This window comes from Cinclus cinclus, chromosome 20 (genome assembly GCF_963662255.1).
Source record: "Cinclus cinclus chromosome 20, bCinCin1.1, whole genome shotgun sequence".
NCBI classification, from domain to species: Eukaryota; Metazoa; Chordata; class Aves; order Passeriformes; family Cinclidae; genus Cinclus; species Cinclus cinclus.
This window is the reverse complement of record NC_085065.1, coordinates 11,750,161-11,771,386: the sequence shown is the minus strand read 5'-3', so window position 1 is coordinate 11,771,386 and position 21,226 is coordinate 11,750,161. Positions and strand designations below refer to the sequence as shown.

The window sequence follows — 21,226 nt, the reverse complement described above, 5'->3', positions numbered from 1 at the left end:
CCGGGCAGGAGCGGCCATGGGGAACCTGTTCGGGCGGAAACGGCGGAGCCGCGTCACGGAGCAGGACCGGGCCGTGCTGGTGAGCGGGGGGTACCGGGATGGACCGGGCCGTGCTGCTGAGACAGCGGTACCGGGAAAAACCGGGCCGTGCTGGTGGGAGAGCGGTACCGGGATGGACCGGGCCGTGCTGGTGAGCGGGGGGTACCGGGATAGACCGGACCGGCCTGGCCCGGCCCGGCTCCGAGCTGCCCGTGGGGTTTTCCCGGTCCCCGTGGCGATGGAGGAGCGGGGCTGGGCTGAGCGATTCCCGGTGCTGTCGGTGACAGAGCGGGCGGGGCAGCGGCGCTGCTTGAGGGGACGCTGGAGCTGTCAGGGCTGCGCTGTGACCTCTGTCCGTCCCTCTGTCCGTCCCTCTGTCCGTCCCTCTGTCCGTCCCTCTGTCCGTCCCTCTCTCCCGCAGCAACTGAAGCAGCAGCGGGACAAGCTCCGGCAGTACCAGAAGCGGCTGAGCCTGGGGCTGGAGCGGGAGCGGGCGCTGGCCCGGCAGCTGCTCCGGGACGGCAAAAAAGAGTGAGAGGAGAGGAGGGGAGAGGGGAGGGGAGGGGAGAGGGGAGGTCACTGGGGCCGGGCCGGGGGATGGCTGTGCCACCTCCAGAGTGTCACCAGCGAGGAAACACCGCTGGATCCTTGAAAAAGAGTCCCGGAATGGTTTGGATGGAAGGGACCTCAAAGCTCATCCTATTCCACCCCCTGCCATGGCAAGGACACCTTCCACTATCCCAGGCTGGTCCCAGCCCTGTCCAAGCTGGCCTGGGACACTCCCAGGGATTCAGGGGCAGCCACAGCTGCTCTGGGCAAGTGACAGGGCACCCTCCCAGGGAAGGATTTATTCCAAATATCCAGTTTGCTCATCCTCGCTCCTCGTAGGACTTGGGCTGCCAGTTCAGCTGCACATGAGTTGTCCCCTTGTAGCAGTAGCACAGAGTGAGCATGGCTTTGATGGGGTTCCTTTGAGCTTCAGTTGCTTCATCCCTGCCGTGTTTCCCTCCCTGTGTGTCCCTCAGGAAAGCCATGCTCCTACTGAAGAAGAAACGGTACCAGGAGCAGCTTCTGGATAAAACAGAGAACCAGATCAGCAACCTGGAGCGGATGGTGAGCGAGGCCTTGGGGTGTTCTGGGGTGGGGCTCCCCTGGATTCCCTGGAATTCCATCCCAACTGGCAGGTCCTGCTCAGCCCTCTGTCCAAGGGCACATGTTTCCAAAATTGTGCGTGCCACGATTTCCCTGGAGACACAGAGTGGTGTGTTTGTAATCTGCAGGCTCCCTGTTAAATGTGTGGTTTGGAAATTGCTGAAACGTTACTCACAGGGGGGATGGCTGCACTGGGGCCTTCCTGGGCTTGTCTCAGGCCTGTCATTTCAGAAGTGGATGTGTTTGGGTTTGGGGAGGTCTCAGCTGGGACAACTGGCAGCTGGAAAATCTGGTGAAATCACTTCCAGGGCTGTTGGACCTGCTGGTGCAGCTGCCTCTGCCGAGCTTTTTTTGTGGATGTTTCCTGCTGCTGGTGCCACTGACAGGACACAAAGAGCTCCACTGATTACTCCTTGCAGCTTCTCTGGTGGTCCTGGCAGCCTGTGTCTGCCTAATAATGCCAACCATGGAATTATTTAGGTGGGAAGAGTCCTCTGAGCCCAGTCGTACCCCAGCACTGCCAGGGCCACCACTGTCCCCAGCTGCCACATCCCCATATCTGTAAAATCCCTCCAGGATTTACTGTGCCAATGCCTGGCCAAAGTGTGACAGGCTCTTCCCTTTCTCCTTCCAGGTCCAGGACATTGAATTCACCCAGATTGAAATGAAGGTCATTGAGGGCCTGAAAATAGGCAACGAGTGTCTGAACAAAATGCACCAGGTACTTGTGGCTGGGGCACTTCAGAGGGGCCTGGCTGGAACTGCCTCCCTGCAGGCCCCTCCCTCACCTGGATTTTGGCTCTGCCTTTCAGGTTATGTCCATAGAAGAAGTGGAAAGGATAATAGGAGAAACCCAGGATGCTGTGGAGTACCAGAGGGTGTGTACATGAGGAGCTGGGAGCAGTCTCTGCTCTGTAGAGCTGCTGGGGTGGGCACTGTGTCCAAGAGCCACCAGGCTGGGAATGTTATGTCCTTCCCTCTCTCCCACAGCAAATAGACGAGCTCCTGGCTGGCAGCCTGACTGAGGAGGATGAAGATGCCATTTTAGAAGAATTAAATGCTATTACTCAGGTGGGGTTGATGTTTTTGTGATTAAAATCCACCTTTTTAGGAAGCTGTTTTTGACAGCAGTTAAAATACCTTTTTCCTACTCTCAGAGCTCAGTCTGGGGGGAAGTCTGGGACATTGCCAGCCCCAGTCTTTGCCCACAGGTGGGGTTTGTGGCACCTGTGACACATTGTGACACACTGTCTTTACTGCCCTTGCAGGAACAGTTGGAGCTTCCAGAAGTTCCTTCGGAGCCACTCCCGGAGAAGATCCCAGGTATGTTCTCCTTGTTTAGCTTTGGCTTCTCGTGCTCCTGTCCTGTGCAATGGTCTGAGACCCTCTCCCAGTGTGAGTGTCTTGGAAAATGGCAGGAGCAGCAGCTCCTGGAGTGGGGACAGGCCCAGCTGAGCCCTGGCTCCAGGAGCACCCAAGGCTCCGCTCTCTGTTTGGTCAGCATCTGGTCATTCCCTTGGGGAGCTCCCTGTGTGACACCTGCTGTTCTTGTCCCATCCTGCACCTGCTCTGAGGCAACCTCCTGCCCTGGGACACCTCATTCCATCGGGAGGCTCCATGAGGAATTCCTTCCTTGTCTGAGCCAGGCAAGGCTTCCTCCCACAGCCCCAGGCTGGTCCAGTTCTCACAGTGCAGGGATGGGTATCTGTGGGTGTTGGATTCACCCTGCACAAGTCTGGATTTCTCTGAGGCTTGGGATGCTCTTCCCACTTCGCTTCCCAGTGATTTGGAACCAGCTGGATGAGCATCACTGGAGTCCCACAGTTCCAGGATTGTCAGAGCACGAGCTCCACACTGCTGATGGTCCCCAAGTGTTCCTGAACAATCCAAAACCTCAGTGGATGGATTTGTGTGGGAATGAAGCTGGGAAGTGGGAGAGCTCACTAAGAAGGTGACCAAACAGGCCCTGGTGGCCCTGCCTGGCAGGGAAGGAGCCCACTGGGATTCATCAGGTGTCTGTGCTGGGGAGCTGAAAACTCAGGCTGGTGAAGACTCTTCTCTCATGGGACAGCAGAGCCCTGAGCCGTCACTCACAGGAGCTGGACCTGCCTGCTTGTGCAAAGAGGAGCTGGAAGAAGCCATTTCCCTGTGTGGAATCTGCCCAGGAGCAGTCTGGGATGTGGGGAATTGGGCTGGTTTCCTTGGAGCTTGTTTACTCCTAAACAGGGCTCAGATGTCAGTACTGAGGCCAAACAAAACAAGGCCCAGGGGTGTAAGGTCCCAGGGGTGAGGGCAGGGCTGGCCTGCTCCTGCCCCTGCCCCTGATCTATCCCTGGGCTGGTAGCTTTGCTGGGCTGGGCATGTTCTGAAAGTCTGTAATTCTTCAATGAAAAAGGGGCATTTCCACATGGGAATGTGGGATTATTTATAACCAATTTCTCTTAGTTCAGGAGCTCTGCAAGCATTTGCTGCCGGGCAGAGTGGACTCAGAGCCTTGGAGCCTCCTCAGGAGATGGCTGCAGGATATTTGATTTCCCTGATTCTGTAACAAGTTTCTTTTCCTTCCACAGAAGTGTCACCCATCAAGAACAGGCCAAAGCCAGAGCTGGTGGCAGCATCTTAACTCCCAGTGCTGGGGATTCCCCCACGAAACTTTTCACCCTGGACAGTTTGCCCTCCCAGCATGTGCTGGGGACAGGCAATGCCTTGGCAGCATCCCAGCTGTGCTGGGTGGATTGTGGAGTAGGATTCCCTGCACAGGGTGGGGAACCTCAGCTGATTATCGCTCTTGTATCAAGATTATTTTCTAGTGCTTTCTTTTTTTGTAACTTAAATTCCAGACTCACTCAACTGCGCTGTCTCGGGATTAAACAGCAACTCTTAAGTGATCCAAAGCCAAGTTTATGTCTGTAGGTTTGATTCTGGTGGTCAGTCTGCCTTTGCTCTGGCCAAATCCCAGGAAATCAGAGTGAGGTGTTTGTGCTGGGCATGGGCTGGGTGAGCACGAGCCCTGTGCAGAGCTCTGGTGTCCGTGTCCCTCTGTCCCTTCTCTCTACTGACTCCATCTGTGTCCCTGTCCTGCTGCAGTTTGGGCACTGCTGGAGCTCTGAGCTCCCACATGCTGGAGCTCTGGGCTGGACTCTGCCCTGGCTCGTGCAGAGCCAGACCCAGGGGTTTGATTTGGGCCAGGCTCAGCCTGGGTGCTCAGCCCTGTTCCTGCTGCAGTGCCTGTGGCTGGGCAGAGCCTGATCTGCTGTGGGGTGAGGAGTCAGCCCTGGGCTGCCAGAAATCACCTGCAGTGCCAGCAAGGAGCTCCTGCCTGGGTTAGGAGCCAGGAATCTTCCTCGTGGCTCTGTTCCAGCATCAGAGTTCACCTTTGGCCTTTGAGAAGGACTGATGGATCACTTGGACTCTGCTCCAGCTGCTCCTGCCCGACGTTTCCTCGGGGATATGGACGTGTTCCTCACACTCGTGCTGCTGGACACGGGGCCTGAAGCTCCAGAAATCACCACTGCAGAGTGCTCTGGGAGCAGCTCGAGGGAGCCCCATCCCCTCTGAGGACTCACTCCGATGCTGAAGGGTCTGGAATGCTGCCTGGGCAGCCAGGTGGTGGCAGATTTGGCTGCTCTTGGAACGAACTCACCTGCCAACTTGCAGATACTCTTCAGGACACTGCAGATCTTTATTTATTACCTTCTTGAGCCATAACCCCTTATTTATATTTTTGTGACAGCAGAAGGACCAGAGGGTCCTTGGAGACTTTGCGGGGCTGTCGTGGGGGTTGTGGAATCTGGTACTAGACAAAAGTGATCCCAGGGAATGGGGTGCTCCCTGTCCCAGCAGCTCTGGGTGGAGTCGTGCTCTCCATGTCCTCTCTGTTGTGTTCCAAAGACTAGCCAGGGCATGCTCGTGCTCCTCGTGTGTCCCCAAGGCAGTGAGTGCCTTGGAGCTGCCCGGTTTCCCACTGCTGTCTCCTCACTCATAGCAGCCCCGCAGTCCCTGGCCCTGTGTTTGACACCAGCTCATTGCTGGCAAAGCAGCTGCTGCCTCTGGAGCTGCCCGGCCCATTGGATGATGCCAGGGCTGTGTCTCTGGTCCCTCCAGCCGCTGTTGGGACAGCAGGGGCAGGCTCCTGCTCTGCTCCCGGTGCTTTATTCTCTGTGCTCAGTCCCGGCTGTGCTGTAACGCAGCCCATTCCCACCAGAGAGAGCCTCGGATTCAGCAGAGCAGTGCTGGCAGGAGCAGTCCTGGCCAGTGCTGCTCCTTCAGGGCTCCCTGAGCCCGGTGCTGGGCTGCTGAACGTGCCCCTGGTCCATGGCGTTCACGGAAGGAGAGCGGGGCACTGCCAGGAAGGTCTGCAAGGGATCTGCCCTGGGAGCACAGCTTCCACTGCCTGTGCTTTGGGAAAACCCTGTTCCCTGGGATTGGCATCGCCACGGGAGCGGGATGGGGAGGGTGTGCTGCAGTCCCTCTGCTCTGCTTTCCTTTCTGATGAACGTCCTGGCAGCAGGAGAGACGAGCCAGCCCTCCCCAGGGATGCTGGGCCGGGTCCTGGTGCCTGCGCTCGGGGTCGGTGTGGGGAGGAAGCGGGGCTGAAGGGGTTAATGCAGCTCCTTCCATTCGTCGCCAGCGTGGAGAGGCCAATTACTGATCCAGCAGGAAAGTTCGGAGCAGATTGGCCGCAGCTTCCTCTGCTAATCCCTGCCCCTACAGCTTGTGCCGGGTCTCCTTGGGAGGAAGGGCCGGGGGTGGGCTGTGACCTCTGGGCTGCCCTGTGACAATAAACTGGCTCCAGTGGCTCCACCGACTCCTCTTCCAGCCTCGTGTGTGCATCAGCAGGAGTTGCCTTCCTCCTGCCTGCCCTCCTTGCTCCCTGCTCCTGGGAGAGATGTGGGCAGGGAATTTCGGAGCGGGCTCCTCGTGTGACACAAACAATCGTGTTCGGTCCCGTTTGCCTGGATGGCCCCGGGAGGTGACGGTGCTGGGACAGCCCTGGCATGGCCCTGACTCAGGGTCCCTCCTGAGGGCCCTCACCGTCCTGTCCCGTTCTGCCTCCCTCTGTAGAACTTTGTGCTTCCATCCGCCCGGATTTGTCCGAGCGCTCGCCCCAGCCAAGCCCCTGTGTGTGGCTGTCCCCGTTTGGGATGGGCACGGGGACTGGGGCCAGCCCACACTCGGGGTGAGGCCCCACCTGGGACATTCCTGAGCCCCTGGCTGTGCTTGGGCAGCAGCTGCTCCCTTGTTACTCTGGGTTTATGTCACTCCTGCTGCTGGGAGCAGGGGATGGCCCCGGATCCCCCCGGGCCGTCCTGCCGGGCCCTGGGAAAGCAGCTGTGCCGAGTTTGGGGTGTTTAATTAGCACTCCCCGTGCCCCTCAGCTGTGGCAGCGGGGCGGGAGCCAGCTCCCACCGGAGGGCTGTGCACAGAGCTCTTCCAGCTGTGTTTGAGTTGGCCAGATGTTGAGTGAGAGGAGTGTGCAGGCAGCGCTGCTCGCTGTTAATTAAACCCTGGAGAGCAGGAACAAACCTCAGGCTCCTGCCTCAGCTGCTGCCCCTGCTCCCTCCCCGGAGCCCCCGGCCCTGGCATGGCCCTGGCCCTTCTCCTGAGGTTCTGGAGAGGTTTTGGCCACCGGGCAGTGCCCAGGGCAAACCTGGCAGGGCAGGGGCAGGTAGAGCACGTGTGACAGTGAAGGGAATTCGGTCACTCCTCCTGGATCTCTGTGCTATTCCCAACAGTTCGTGTGGCAGGGTGGGATCCCAGCCCCATGCAGGGGAAGGGGGAAACGAGGAGCTCTGCTGGGAGATGTTGCTTCCCATTCCCTACTCCCCTCCACAGGGACATTCCCTGTTCCATGGGGACACTGCCCCGTCCCCTGGGTTCTGCCTTCACCCAACACCCTGGGAGCAAGGGATGAGGCTGGGGGGAGCAGGAATTCCAGCCAGCGTTATGCAAGCAGCAGTGCCTTTAAATAGACTCTGACTCCTGTTGTCCAGAAGGCAGCTGGGCACAGCCCCGTTCCCTCCCCAGCCACCCCCACCCCGCTGTGTGCCCACAGCTGCCACAAGGCTGGTTTGGGGCACAGGCCTGGAGCTGCCTCCCCTGCTCAGCAGCCTCTTCCCTGGGCTTTGAGGGAATTGTGTAACGGGAGGCGGTGGCAGAGCCCTGGCAGTTTCTGAGCCAACACAGCTGGATGGCAGCACTGCCAGGGAGGGGGGCTGCCAGCCCACCCCCAGAACAGCTGCACAGCCCCCAAACAGCTGCACCCCTGCACGGCTGCAGCCCCTGACACGTCATGCTCTGATGTTTCCTGGAACACCCGTGGAAAAACAAAGCAGAGCTGGGATCCCGGAGGTGTCGGATCCCTGAACTCTCACCTGGGTCCTGCTGTTTTTTGGTGCAAGGGGCTCAGAGGCCCTGGGGGGCTCTCCCTGTCCCCCCTCAGCTCCCACCCCAGGGGAATGAACTCATAGTGTCCCTTGTCCCCCACCCTCCTTGGCAAACCCTCAGGACCAGGCACAGTTTGGTGAAGATCTTTCATCCTCCTCCTCCTCCTCCTCCTCCTCCTCCTCCTCCTCCTCCTCCTCCTCCTCCTCCTCCTCCCCTTCATCATCCACACCCTGAACTTGCCCTGCCCTATGTGGGAGTCCCAGGGGTGCTTCCCACTCTTGGGGGCACCACTGGAGTGCTGCATTCTGCACCCAAACCTTGCAGTGCCAACCCCCTCATCCCAACTGCCCACTGGGACACGCTGGGAACCAACCACTGGCTCCTTCCCTTTCCCTCTTCTGTGTTTTCAGTGCCCTGGTGTCACGCTGAGTCACCAGCAGAGCCATAGAAGAGGCTTTGGCAGGGAACAAGCCCAAGTTTTGATAGTTCAACTGTGGGGGGAAAAAAGAAATCAGAGTAATTTCCTAATTAGAGCAGGGCTGAGAACAAAGCGGGTCTGTCCGAGCACGGCCGGGAATGTGACCTTTGCTGGCTCGTGGTGCCAGACGGGAGCTGCCGGTGTACAGTGGTGCTTGGCAGGGCTGGGATGCCTCAGCAGGGCCTGCTCTGACGTAGGAGCCAGAATTCCTGGGGACAAGGCACCCATGGAGATGGGTGGAAGGGGTGCTGGGAGGTGACAGTGTCAGCGCTTCTGCTGCCCCAAACTGGCTGCCCTGCCCTGCCCTGCCCTGGAATGTGGCTTCTCCAGTCGTGGGTGTCCCCGAGGGCCAGTGCTGCCCCATGATGGGTGTCCCCAGCCTGTCCCCTGCCACTCAGGCCGAGCCATGCTGGGCTGCTCCGGGGCTGGGGGAGCCACAGCCCAAGGCTCCGTGATTAATTAGCAAAAGAGGAAACGAGTGGAGCCCAGTGCCAGGGCTGAGCTGTGCTTTGAGCCGGGAGCAGCCGTGTCCAGCAAGGCTGGAGACACCCTGCAGGAGCTGGGTGGCCTTGGGGCTGGGACAGGAGCAGGGGGAATTTGGCACCGTGTCCTTCAGGCCCAAGACCCAGCAGTTTGCTGCTTCCCAGGAGCTGGGCTGGGCCATCAGAAGCAGCCATGGGACAGAAAGGTGGCCAAGGGACTGTGGGGCTGTGACCAGCCCAGTGCCAGCTTTAGGGACAGAAGGGGCGACACGGGCAGGGGATGACAGCGGGACCCGACCCTGTCCCCTTCTGCCACCTCTCTGTGACCGGCTGGTGCTTCCCAACCAGGGCTGGGCAGGGGGGAGGCAGCCCCCAAAACTGCCCAGAGCCCCCCTAGGTGCCCAGAGCCCCCAGCAGCAGCACCTCGGCTCTGCCCCAGGACGCTTCCCCGAGCTCAGCAACGTGATGCAAAATCCCATCATACCAATTATGCAAATCGCATAAACTATTCCTGCTATTCCGAAGGATCCCCAGAGAGCTCCTTAGCGCTGTAATTCAGCATTACTCACTCGTGAAACGGGCGCTGGGGCAGTTGAGGAGGGACAGGGGCTCGGGCTGTGCCCCAGCCTGGCAGCGAGGGGCACCCGGTGCGTTTTGGGGCTCCCCCAGAACACACAGCTCTGCTTCCCCAGCGGGCCATGGCAGAGGTTGGGTTTGCTGTGGAGTCCTCCCAAGCCTGCCCAGTCCCCAGGGATGGCGGCACGGATGTGCCCAGCTGTCCCACGGCAGAGCCTCCCTGCATTCCTCATTCCCACCCGGTGCCTCCATCTTCCCAGGCCCCAGCACAGCTCTGCATCTGCAGCGCTTTGTTCTCCCACCCACTCCTTGTTTCCTCCGTCATTCCGGCTCCTCCCTGTGCCTGCGCTCCCCGGGAGCCTCCCGGGACAGCCGAGGCTCCTGCGGCCCCTGCAGCCCCTGGCAGGGCACGGGGGACACGCAGGGGACACGGGGCAGGGCTGTCCCCCCAGCCAGGACAGGGCAGCCAGAGCTCCAGGAGCGCTGCTGGCACCAGGAGTGTCCCAGACCAGCCCCAGCATCCCACGGCCAAGGATGCAGGACTGCGAGCAGAGGGGTCCCGAGGTCCCTCTGGGGACTGCCAGCAGTGCCCCCAGGGATGACACCCAGTCCCCAGGCTCTGCTGCCCTCGCCACGGGCAGGGCCGGGTGCTCCGTGGCCGAGAGTGACATGTGTCACATCAGGGAGCAGAACTGTCCCCCCGTCCTGGACACAGCAGCTTGCACTGCTGGAACCTTGCCCAGAAGCTGGATTAGGGAAACCCTGGGATGATGAGAGGCCAGGTACTTTGTCATGCTCAGTTTCCCCCTTGGTGAAATCATCGTGCCCCACTTTGTGAGTCCCACTCTCCCAAGTGTGAGGCGGGAGGTGGGAATTGCTGGATCCAGCACTGCAGTTCCCACCCTGCACAGTGAGGGCCTGGATTGTTCATCCTTGCCTAATCCCCAATAAAAGGCTTTGCTGGGTTTGCCAGGGGGATTTAACTGCTGGGGAGCTGGGGACATCTTTAAACCAGGGACAGCTTCTTAGTCCTGACCCCCTGATGGTTCAGGGACCAGCTCCCACCAGCACCAACAGTGGCAGAATCATGGAATGGGCTGGGTTGGAAGGGACCTTAAAGCTCATGGGACATTCCACTACCCCAGGTTCCTCCAAGCCATGTCCAACCTGGCCTGGAACATTTCCAGGGATGGGGCAGCCACAGCTTCTCTGGGAAACCTGTGCCAAGGGCTCCCCACCCTCACAGGGAGGGATTTATTCCCAATATTTAACCTAAACCCACTCACTGTCAGTTCGAGGCACCTGCTGGAATCCTGGTGAGCAACTGCACTGCAAAGGGGAGGCTGAGGCTGAGTTTGGGAGGATGCTCCAACACCTGGGCACTGGTGTGGGGTTTGCTGGCCCAGGTCCTTAATGAAGTGCTGAAAGGGAAGTGGGGGGACAGCCTGGGGTTGAGGAGGGGCCCCCGAGGATAGCAGGGGACAGAACTGAGTGAGGTGTTCAGGGAAAACACATCCTGTGCTCATGGGAGGTTGGTTTAGCTCAAACCCACGTGGCTGATTCCCTAGTGACCCCCAGATGTCAGAAAATTCACTTTTAGGTTATTTTAGAAATGAAAACTTCCTGACACAGCACAGGGAGGGCTCGCAGTGATGTCAGGGCTCTGATGGAGAAGCCATCTGCACAGGACAACAGGACAGGCAGTTCCTGGGAATCTCATTAACACGGTGGCACTCGGGTACACACCTGCCCTGCCCAGGGCCATGCAGGGCTGGGTGGGCTCAGCCTGCCCCTTCAGCACACCCTGAAAAGGAGGAACAGAGAGCCAAGGGCTGCCAGACAGCCAGCGGGGCTGAGTGGGCAAACAGGGGAGATGGAGATGGAGATGGAGATGGAGATGGAGATGGAGATGGAGATGGAGATGGAGATGGAGATGGAGATGGAGATGGAGATGGAGATGGAGATGGAGATAGATAGATGGAGATGGAGATGGCTTCTTCAGCTTGGCCCAGTTTCCTGCCTGGTCTGTCCTGCTCTGGCAGTGCCAGGAGAGCCCAGTGACCACCTGGAGCAGCTGGGGTTGGACTTTCCTTGGGAAACTCAGAGCATTTTCTTAGGGACTGTGACAAAAGCCAGCACTGGTGCCATGATGGTCCCTCTGCTTCCTCCTCTCTGTGCTGGCCAGAGACACATCCCACTCTAATGCACCAGGAATTCCAACCCACCTTGATTTCTCCTCTTTCATGTCACCAGTGGCTTCCCGAGTCGCTGCGGATGTGGCAGCTCTCGGTGACTCTCCGGTGCCATGTTCCCCTCCCTGGGCAGTTCTGCTGCCCTGCAGCCACCAGGGCTGCATTTTGGGAGTAGGGAGAGTGTCCCGAGGGAGAGTGTCCCCATGGAGAGTGTCCCCAAGCTGGGAGCATGGAGGGACTGCTGGCTGGAACTGTCCCTTGGTGCAGCTGCTGTCACTGCCCTCGGACATCACTGCTCCAGCCACAGCTGCCCTGGGCTGTCCCTGTCCCTGGCTGTCCCTGTCCCTGTCCCTGTCCCTGTCCCTGTCCCTGTCCCGGGCTGTCCCTGTCCCTGGCTGTCCCTGTCCCTGTCCCTGTCCCTGTCCCTGTCCCGGGTTGTCCCTGTCCCGGCCACCGCTGCCCCGTCCCCTCCCTCTGTCCCTGTGCCGGGCGTGTGACCCGGCCAGGAGCGCTGGAGCGATGCCACCTCTGGTAATTAAGAAGGAACCTAATGAAACTTCGAAAATAGCACAATTTCCTCCCCACACCTGCAGCCGAGCGGGGTGGATTACATAAATTATTGTTGCCACAGCAACTTGGCTCCACCCGGGGCTGGAGGTGGCCGGAGCCGCTGTGCCGTCACCCCGGGGTGGCATCGCTCGGGGATGGGGCCGTGCCATCCCCGGGGCTGCTGCCTGCTCATCCCACCAGTGTTCCCAGTCTGGCGTGGTGCTTTCCCCACGCCGCACCCGCACCCCCGCGCTGGATGGTCCCGCCTTCCAGAGGGCACAGGGGGAAGGCGCCGCGGGGATTCAGGTATCCCACGGGAGCTCTGGCACCATGGTTACCCTGGGCACGCTCCAGCTGCCGCCGAGCCCCGGGGAGTGAATCACCCTGACAAAAAGGCAGCGAGCAGCAACCAAGGGGAAAAAAAAAAAAAAAAAAAAATAAAAGGCAATCAAAGCAAATGCTACGGCACGAGGCAGCGGCAGGTTTTTCCTGCTGAGGATTCCCAGGGTGATGAGGGAGGCAGCGCTGCCTCGGGCCCCGCTCCCGGGCCGTGGGCAGCACGGGCGCCCCGGACGCTGCCAGCCCAGAGGTGGGGACATGGCCAGAGCCAGGGACAAGGATGATTTGCTCCACGTGGCCCTGACTGTGGGGAAATGAACTCCCCTGGCTGCTTCCAGCCCTGGAGCTGCTCTGGGAGCAGGGAGATTTGAGGGAGAAAGGTTTTCAGCATTCAGATTCCAGGGGATAAGGGGAAGGAGAACATGGGAAGAAAGTGGAGCGGCTGTCTGTGAGCAGGCCTAGATGGAAGAGATTCTCTGAGGGCCTCTCTTATTATCAGAAATTACAAATCCTTTTATCTTCCTCACCAGAGGAACAGCTTGTTTGAATTGCTGGGCTGTCACACTGGAATTAGATGCAAGAACCCCCCACATCCATGACGTAGCGAAGAACTTACATAACGTAACTAAAAATAAGGTGATGGAGATGCAGAGAGAGGCACTCTACTCCTGGGTGCTCGATCCTGAATCCTTCCCCGACGCTGGAAAGGCAGCCAGGTGCTGGTGTCTGGCTGAGGGAGCAGTGTCCCAGGTGTCCCAAGAGGGCCCAGCTGTGGTCTGGCCACGTGGGATGGAGAAGGAAAGTGGCACCGGGGTGTCCCAGCACTCCCCTGGGAATATCTCCGGGGCAGTTCTGTTCCCAGTCCCCCTGGTCCCACAGCTGCTCCCTTTCCTCAGCCCCAGTGGGAAAGGGTTAACTGGTCACTCCAGGCACAAGAGCAGAATCGTTCTCAGGGGCTGTAAATTCTTTGCAGTGCTCTGGAGTGTGGAAGCTCTGAGGCAGAAGCCAAAATGGGACCCAAATACAGCCAGAGGGAGCAGCTGCTGGTGGTGCCCTCCTGGCCCTTGCCAGGGCTGGGAGGGAGAGCGGGAAGGGGAACAGCAGCAGGAGGTTTGGGACCAAGGTATTGACCTGGGCTTCTTGTTCTCGGAATTGATGGACGTGATGGAAAATAACACTCTCAGCTGCTTAACTGTTTCAGTGCTTCTCATAGCAGAGAGGAGGGAGAGCTCCATTTAACCACAGCTCTGGAGGACAGCAAGGCAGGGGACAGGGATGGGCCACTGGCCCCAGGGCATGGGCCTGCTCCTCGTGTCCCTCAGCACCTGGGTGACAGTCACTGCTGTTGGCCTGAGGGATAGGAAGGACAGGGATGCATGGCTGGGATGTCCCACAGGGGCTGGGATGTCCCACAGGGACCTGAGAGCTGGGAGCTCTCATGGGAGCATGGGAATCCTGGTTCTCCTGGCTGGCCAGGTGGTGGGACAGCCTGGGGACAGCGAGGTGGATGCCAGGGCTGCTCTCCCTTGGGCTGAGCATCCCAAGGTGTCCGTCCTGGCGATGGCTCATCCCACATCTGCTCTCCGTGCCCTCCCGGGCAATATGGACCCTGTTTCCCAACACCCCATAAAACACAGGCAGCTCTTCCTTTTCTGACTGCTCCTCACCCATCCACTCCCCACTGCGCAGCCCCAGACTGGGGGGTACAGCAAGGGTGGGGGTACAGCAGGGGCTGCGGTGTGGCACAGCTCAGGCATGTGGGGCACCCCCACAGGGTGGGGGAAAGCAGGGGGATAGTGCGGGGCCGTGGGCTATGGGGTGAGGAACTGCAGGAGTGTGGGGTGGGTTATGGGGTGGAGGAAGTGCATGGAACGCGAAGGGCCGCGGAATGAGGAATGGGCACGGGGAATGGGGAACGGGCATAGGATGGGGACACGGGGGGCACAACGCGGGGCAGCCCCCCCGTTACTGCCAGCCCCGGGCCGGGGGCTCCTCCCCGCGGGGCGGTGCGGGGCGGTGCGGGGCTGGCCGGGGCGGATCGGGGCGGGCACGGCCTCCGGGAGCTGATAAAAGGAACCGCGGCCGCCGCTCCGCGTTCTGCCCGCGCCCGGCTCCGCCCGTGTCCCGCACCCCGCGTCCCGCACCGCCGCCCATGGTGCTGCCCGGCCCGCCCGGCATGGCCCGCTCCGAGGAGGTGCACCGCCTCACCGAGAATGTCTACAAGGTGAGTCCGCAACAGGTGCCCGGCTCCGCGTCTCGCCCTTTCCCCGTTCTCGGAGTTATTTTCGTTACTGAATCTTCCCCTTCCCCGGAACGCGCGGGGGCAGAGCGGGCGGAGGCGCAGCCGGGGCCGGCCCTGGGATGTGCCCGGAGCCGGCTGGGGCCAGCACGGGGTGAGGGGCACCCCCCGAGCCTTCCCCGGGTACCGGGAGCCCCGTGGGGATGTCCGGTCCCGGCGTGGGCAGCGCTGTCCCCGCATCACCCCGGAGCGGGCCAGCCCCGCGCCGCCGTCGCTCGCCGCTGTGCCACGAGCCGGAGCCAGCAGAGCCTTCCCCATCCCTTGGAGTTCGCGAATCTCTCCGGTTTTCCTTTCTGCTTTGCTCCCGGTGTCCTGAGAAAATACAGTAATTTATGTGGTTTAATTTCTTCCCCCCTCGAAGGAAGCGGTTTCTGCTCTGTTGGGTCTTGAGAGCAAGAGTAATGAAACTGCTGTAGCCTAACGTGTAACGCAGGATGTCGTTTGTTAAACTGGGAAGCTTGCACGATTTCCTGTGATTTAAGGGCTTGGATTGAGTTACCTGGGAGCACAGAGCAGGGGGGAGAAAAGAAAAAAAATGTTGTACAAAAAAGTACCGAGGCAGTGAAGTTCTGAAGTCTTGGTTTTGGAGATTCTGGGGTGTAACAGCTGTTCAGGCAGAGCTGTGGCACCCAAAATCTTGGCTACTCTGAATCTTGGTGACATTTTGCTGTGGTCTCTGGGGCTCCCTCCCACCCTGCCAGGCAGCTCTCGTCCTCTTGGTTTGGGGCAGAGTTGGCACCGAGGGTGTTCTCGGTGTTTGTGCCTTGGCACTGCTGGGGTCAGGGGCTGGGAACAGCCCTGGCGGTGACTCAGTTGTTGTTTGAGGTGTGTAGTCCTGGAAGCACGGGGCTAATGACAGGTTTGGGGAGCAGGTCACCACCTCCCCGGGCACAGCCCTCAGGGAGCACGGGGCAGTCCGTGCTGTCCCAGGTGTCCTGGAGTGGGGTCCCTCCCCCAAAAAACGAGAGCTGAGGGGCGAGTGCTGGCCCAGCTCTTCCCTGGCCGCAGTCAGAGCAGAGCCCATGGCCCCGAGCTCCACCAGCACCAAGGGCAGAGGGGGCACCGGGTGCCTTGGCCCAAGAGCCACACATGGGCTTGGGAGGAGTCCACAGGTGTCCGTGAACACCTCAGCTCCTGGGAACTGCCAGCGGGAGCAGCCAGATGCAGGGAATGAGAAGATGGAACTGGTGAAAATCTGATGGGTTCACCCAAAATCAGAGTCTCGGTGCTGGGAGCTGGAGGAGGATGGTCCTGGCTCTGGTTCTGTTCCCTGTGCGGAGCAGAGGTTCCTCTGACACCAACACTGCTTTTCTTGGCCTCTGGAGATGTGTGGTGTACAGTGCCTGCACGAACCCGGCGTGTCCCTGTTCCCTTGAGGACTTTGGCCACCCCTGAGCCCAGTGGGAGAGCTGGGGCTTGGGGACTGTGCTCTTCTGCATCTCCTCAAGCTTTGGAGGCTCTGACTCCAAAACCACTCCTAGTGCTCCGGTCCCCGTTACCCAGGTTGTTTTTTTTTTGTTTGTTTTTTTTTTTTTTTTTGGCTTGTGCAGGAGCCTGAACGCTGCCATGGGCAGGAGGGGACGATGCCACCGAGCCCAGTGGGTGCCTGACCCTTGCTTTGCCTCCTCCCGTGCCGCCGTCTCAGCGGGTTTGGCAGCAGCTCCCCGTGCCAGGCGCCCGCTCCGGCTTCCCCGAGGCTCTGTGCTCGGGAAGCCCATTGTCATGGTTTTCCAGAAGCAGCGCTCACCCTCGGAGTGACTGTGCTAATGAGCTGGTGGAGGAGCTGTCAGCCGCCCCCGAGCCGATGCTGCCACTACAGGCAGCTGCCTACACACGGGGAGTAATTACAGAGGGAGACGGAGGCTGCTGGCACCTTCCACCAACGTGATCCCACCTTTGCTGGTGCTGATTCACTCCCAGGACCCCGGTGTAGCGGCTCAGCTGCCGGGCTGGGCTCTGCCCGGAGCCCCAGGGCCGGGCTGGAGCATGGGCAGCTCCTTCTGCTCCCTCCCCGCTCATCCCTTGCTCCGGATTGTCTTTTTGCAGAAAGCAGGGACTGGCAATTCTTCCTTCCCCCGAAGACAGCTCTGTCTCCTCCTGCCAGATGAGATTATTGCCGTTCGCAGCCCAACCTCCATTTCGTTTTAAAGCCATTTTTTTTGTGCTGAAGATGGGTTTGCGACGGTGTGAGAACAGCTCTGTGTTTGAAGAGCCGTTTGCCTAGCAGCACCCCGAGCTCGAAGCTGAATTGTGGTGCAGGAAGGTGGACAGAATTCCCGAGGCTCCTTTGCTCCCCATCAGCTGTAACCAGTGTTACTGTGGTACCACAGCCTTTCCTCCATTCTCCAGGTCCGGAGGGATGGGAGCGATTCTTCCTCAGCTGGTTCAGGAGGGAAACTGAGGCTGCTTTGGTGTGTTTGGCCGTGGAGGGGTGATGTGTGTGGCAGAGGAGCAAGGAGCCAGCCTGTGGCACCCCAAATTCCATGCCCTGTACTCCCTGCTGTCTCCGCTCCCTGCCTTGAGGCTTCCTGCAGCCCAGCCCTGAGAGATCTGCTGGCTGCACCCCGGGGGCTCTGAGCGTGCCAGGGATGGGTGGCACTGCTCCCACCCGTGCTGCCAAGGCTCCGTGGTGGGCTCTGAGCTGGGAATGCTGCTCCATCCCCTTTCACGCTGGGACAGCATTCCTGGCCTCCCTGGAGATGGGAAGCTCCAGACAGGTGGATCCCGAGGTGTTAGGAAGCAGCTCCTGCCTTGCCGGGGTGTCCCACAGCCCTGCCAGGGCTGGGTGCTGCTCCCCAGAGCTCTGCCCTCAGTGCTTTGCTGTGCCGAGCCTGCTCCTGGTTAAGGTTTCGGTGCTGCTGCTCGTGTTGCTGGGCACAGGGCAGAGCTCCCAGCTCCTCTGGGTCTGAGCCCCTCGGTGCCACGGTTCTGGGGAGGGGCTGGGGGACCCTTCTGGCCCCTCAGTGGAGATCCCAGCCCTGAGCGTGGCCCTGCCTTGCAGGGGTGACAGTGCCGGGTACCGACGGTGCTGGGGTGCTCAGTGCCCCGTGGGGATCCTCATCGCAGCTCTCTTCAAACCCAGACCCTGATACGAAGATGTTCAGAGCTCTTTGCCCTCAGACGTGGGTCCCTTCATCCTCTGGCATGACAGCCAGGAGAAACAAAATGCCTTTAGATGGGGACTGGTCTTTTCCCTGATTTTACCAGCTGGGCTCCTTCTCGACAGGAACTTGGCTCTTGAAACCCCCAGGGCTGCTCCTGATGGTGCTGGGCAGGACAAGCTGTGATGGAGGAGGCAGCACTGGGCTTTGCTGGGCATTAAATATTGATAGCAAAATGATGAAGGTGCTTCTGGTGCAGGGCTGACCCATTTAACCACAAAACTTCCTTCGAGCTGAGCTGCTTCTGCAGCCTGGCAGTGGCAAGAGGGTCCCCTGGTGCTGGGCCCAGGTCCCTGTGCAGTGTCAGTCCTGCAGGGAGCCACGAAATCCTCAAGAAGGTTGGAAAAGCCCTGTGAGACCAAGCAATCCCTCAGCACTGCCAAGGCCACTAAGCCACGTCCCCAGGTGCCACATCCGTGTGGTTTCTGAGCCCTTCCAGGGATGTCTTGGGATTGGTGCCCTTCAGCTGCTGTGCAGGACTTGCCTGAGCCACGTCCCCTTCCAGTTGAGTAGGACTTAAATTTAGGATTGGATTTAGGAGTTGGACTTCTATGATCCTTGCAGGTTCCTTCCAGCTCAGGGTATTTTATTCTTTTCCATCATACTAAACTTTTCCTTATGGGCTAATTTATGGGCTTGGGGCATCCTGGCTATAGCTGGAGTGTGCTCAGAGGGGAGAGAGAAAAGGGACCTTGTTTCTGCTGCCTCTTCCCCCACCAAAGGGAGCAGGGCTGTGTCCTGGAGACCTTGTGCTTTGCATTAGTTTCATTTTTGGCAGCTGAATAAAGCCGTGCCAATCCCGGAGAGCTGAGTGGTATTACCCAGGGAATTCAGCACAGTGGAACAAAGCAAAGCCCTTTCAACCCTTGGCTGCCAGGTTTTGTGTCTGTGTTTTTCTGAACTCTGCCCAGGCAGCCCATGGAAGGCAAACAACTTGTGGGTGCTGCTGAGGGGGCAAAATCTGGGGAGAATGAGATCTGCTCTCACTGCCACGATGTTACTGAATATTTGCTTTGCTGTTGGTGTCCTGCAAACCTGGATTCACCTCTCCTGTGGGGGACAGCCCTGCCAGAGCCCCTCATCCCTAATCTCTGTGTTGCCAGAGGAGCAGCTCCAGCACATCCCTGGGTGTGAGGGGTGATGCTGTTGAGCCATTCCATGGCACAGATCCGTTCATTTTCCACTATTCCTCCTTGGCTCTCACCTGGAGGGGGGTGTGAAGGCTCTGGAGTCACCTTCCCTTCCCACCCTGGGAGTGAGAGGAAGGCTTGGAAAAGGCTATTTTTATCTCTGGGGTGAGGAGCCCTTTTCACCACTCTCATCCTGCCAGGCTGTTTTTGTTGGAGGCTCCAGACAATGTTTTAAAAACATTCACTTTCAGCAAACTTCCTCCTGGGGGTTGGTGAATTTTATTTGGCCAGCTCAGAGTCGCCTTTCCCGCTCCTTCAGCTGCTCCATGAGACCCTTTGGGGGCTTTTATCTCTTTATTTGTTGCTTTAAAACGTCTCTTGTGGATCAGTGGGGAGCACGACCTGCCCTGAGCAGTGCCAGGGTTGGGCTGTGCTTCGATTCCCTGTGGTTTGGGCAAGATCTGTTTGAATTTTGGATGATGCTTTGTCTGGGGATCCTGTTCCATCATTAATTCCCTCGGTTTCATGCTCAGGACAATGTGTTTACACGGGCACTGCTGAGAAAATCACACTATTTACATATCCCTGTGCACATCCACGTACACAAACACTGCTCTGAACCTGCAAACTGCCGAAAAAAAAGAAATCTCCTCCCTGCAGAAATTCTGCCAACATTTCTACTGTTTAAATGTTGTTCAGCCTCAGAGTGCTCAGGCTGAGCTGGGGATCTGCCAGACGTGGGGATGTGTCTGTGCCCCCGTCCCTGCTGTGGGCAGTGATGCCAACCTCCAGCTGCTCTCTGGGGTAACCCAGGCAGATTTTGGACTGGAGTTAAACGTGATGATGTGGGCAGGATGGAGCAATCCTCGCCACTGGTAATTAACTCCTGTGCAATTGTCTCCTACACGTTGGAGAGCACCTGGCTTGTTGCTACAGGTTCATTTTTCTCCTTTCACGCTGAGCACATCCACCAAACGTCTGTGAGCTGCCCCAAAACAGCTACCAGGGACCCTGCCTTGTTGGCCTGCAGCCTTAATTAGCGGGGCAGCTCCTCATTAGCCTCATCAATCATCTTCTGCCCTTTGCAGTTGTGCCTGGTGCTGTGAGGAGCTGGGAGCTGCTGGGTACAGGCTTTGGGGACCCTGCAGCCATCCTCAGCCTGCTGCTCCTGGAAGGATTAACAGGATTTCTCCTGAAATGCCAGCACTGGGGTGATGCCACCCCTCTGACAGGTGCCCCACACAGAGTCCTGCCCAGAGGAACCCAACAAGGGTTCCTGTCTGCAGCCAGGAAGGCTCTGGCTGAGCTCTGTGCACATGTGGAGAAAATTCAGCTGCCAGACTGAAGGGCTGGGCAGCAGGAACTGGGATAAAAATGCCTCAGGCAGAAAATGAGCTTTATAGTGTTGGGGCAGCCTCAGATGAGGTGACAGATGCTTAATCAGCTTATTCCCCATAAGTGTCTGCCTGTCTTCCCTCCCTGCCGGGGTGGGACCCTGCAGAGCCCCTGTTCCCAGCAGGAATGGCCGTGTGCATCCCCCTGTGCATCCCTCCTCAGGGCCATCCCAGCTCTGAGATCCATTTTCTGGTGGCACCTTGGAGGGAGGGTGTCCCCAAGGTGGGGCAGGGGCTTGGGACCAGCTCAGGGGCTGGAACTGGGCTCGGTCCCGAGGATCCCCAGGAGAGAACAGAGGCTGTGCCTCTCCCTGGGCTTGGCTGGGATCGGTGTCGGGGTGAGGGCCCTGCCAGGGAGGGCTGTGGCTGCACAAAGAGCCCTTCTTCTCCTCCCTGATCCGATTATTCCTTCCCCCATCTTAACTGAGGGCCTGGCGGCGAGGCAGGAGAAGCTCGGGCAGCGCTGCCCGTGCTCACCCCCCACCTTTTGGGCAGGTGGGCGGTGCCCCCAGGTGCCAAGGCACCCAGGTGTGGTTCCTGGCACGGCTCAGGGGCTGCTGGGGGCTCTGTTCTGGCTCACTCCTGGCTGCACAGCTGGAATTCTGCTCTTCAGCCCTTCCTGCTTGTCCGTGATGGGCTGGGCTGGTGCTGCTCTCCATGGCCAGGCTGGCAGTGGGACATCACCTGCCACCATCCCCCAGGCCTTGGGTCACCTCCCTGCTTGGTCTGAGGGCTGGTGCTGCCCCAAACAGCCACTTGCAGTTGTTATTATGGTGATTTTTGCCATATCTGATAATTTTCTGGCTGGGGCATTCACTCTCCTCTCCTGGGGAAGTATCGTGTGCTGGGGCACTGCAGAGCCCCCTCAAACCAGCTTGGAATTCCTCAATGAAGCTGCAGGATGAGGGAGGATCCTGGGCATTTTCCAGGGAGCTGGGAGGATTTTTTTGCTCTTTTTGTGTTTGTCAGCACAGAGTTGAGCATGGAGCTGTTCTCTCCACTTCCCACCACCCCTGCTAATCCCAGCAATGTTCTCTTCCCTTTAGAC

General features: G+C 59.2%; 1 protein-coding gene across 1 annotated transcript; it reads left to right on the top strand.

Annotated features, from left to right (window-relative positions):
* On the top strand, window positions 1–4,332 carry CHMP6 (charged multivesicular body protein 6). The gene is made up of 8 exons (XM_062506172.1): window positions 1–79; window positions 461–570; window positions 1,065–1,152; window positions 1,826–1,912; window positions 2,004–2,069; window positions 2,182–2,262; window positions 2,460–2,514; window positions 3,762–4,332. The coding sequence occupies exons 1-8, from the start codon at window positions 17–19 to the stop codon at window positions 3,812–3,814; spliced, it is 603 nt and encodes a 200-aa protein (XP_062362156.1). The 5' UTR covers window positions 1–16; the 3' UTR covers window positions 3,815–4,332.
* Window positions 4,333–21,226: the final 16,894 nt, after the last annotated feature.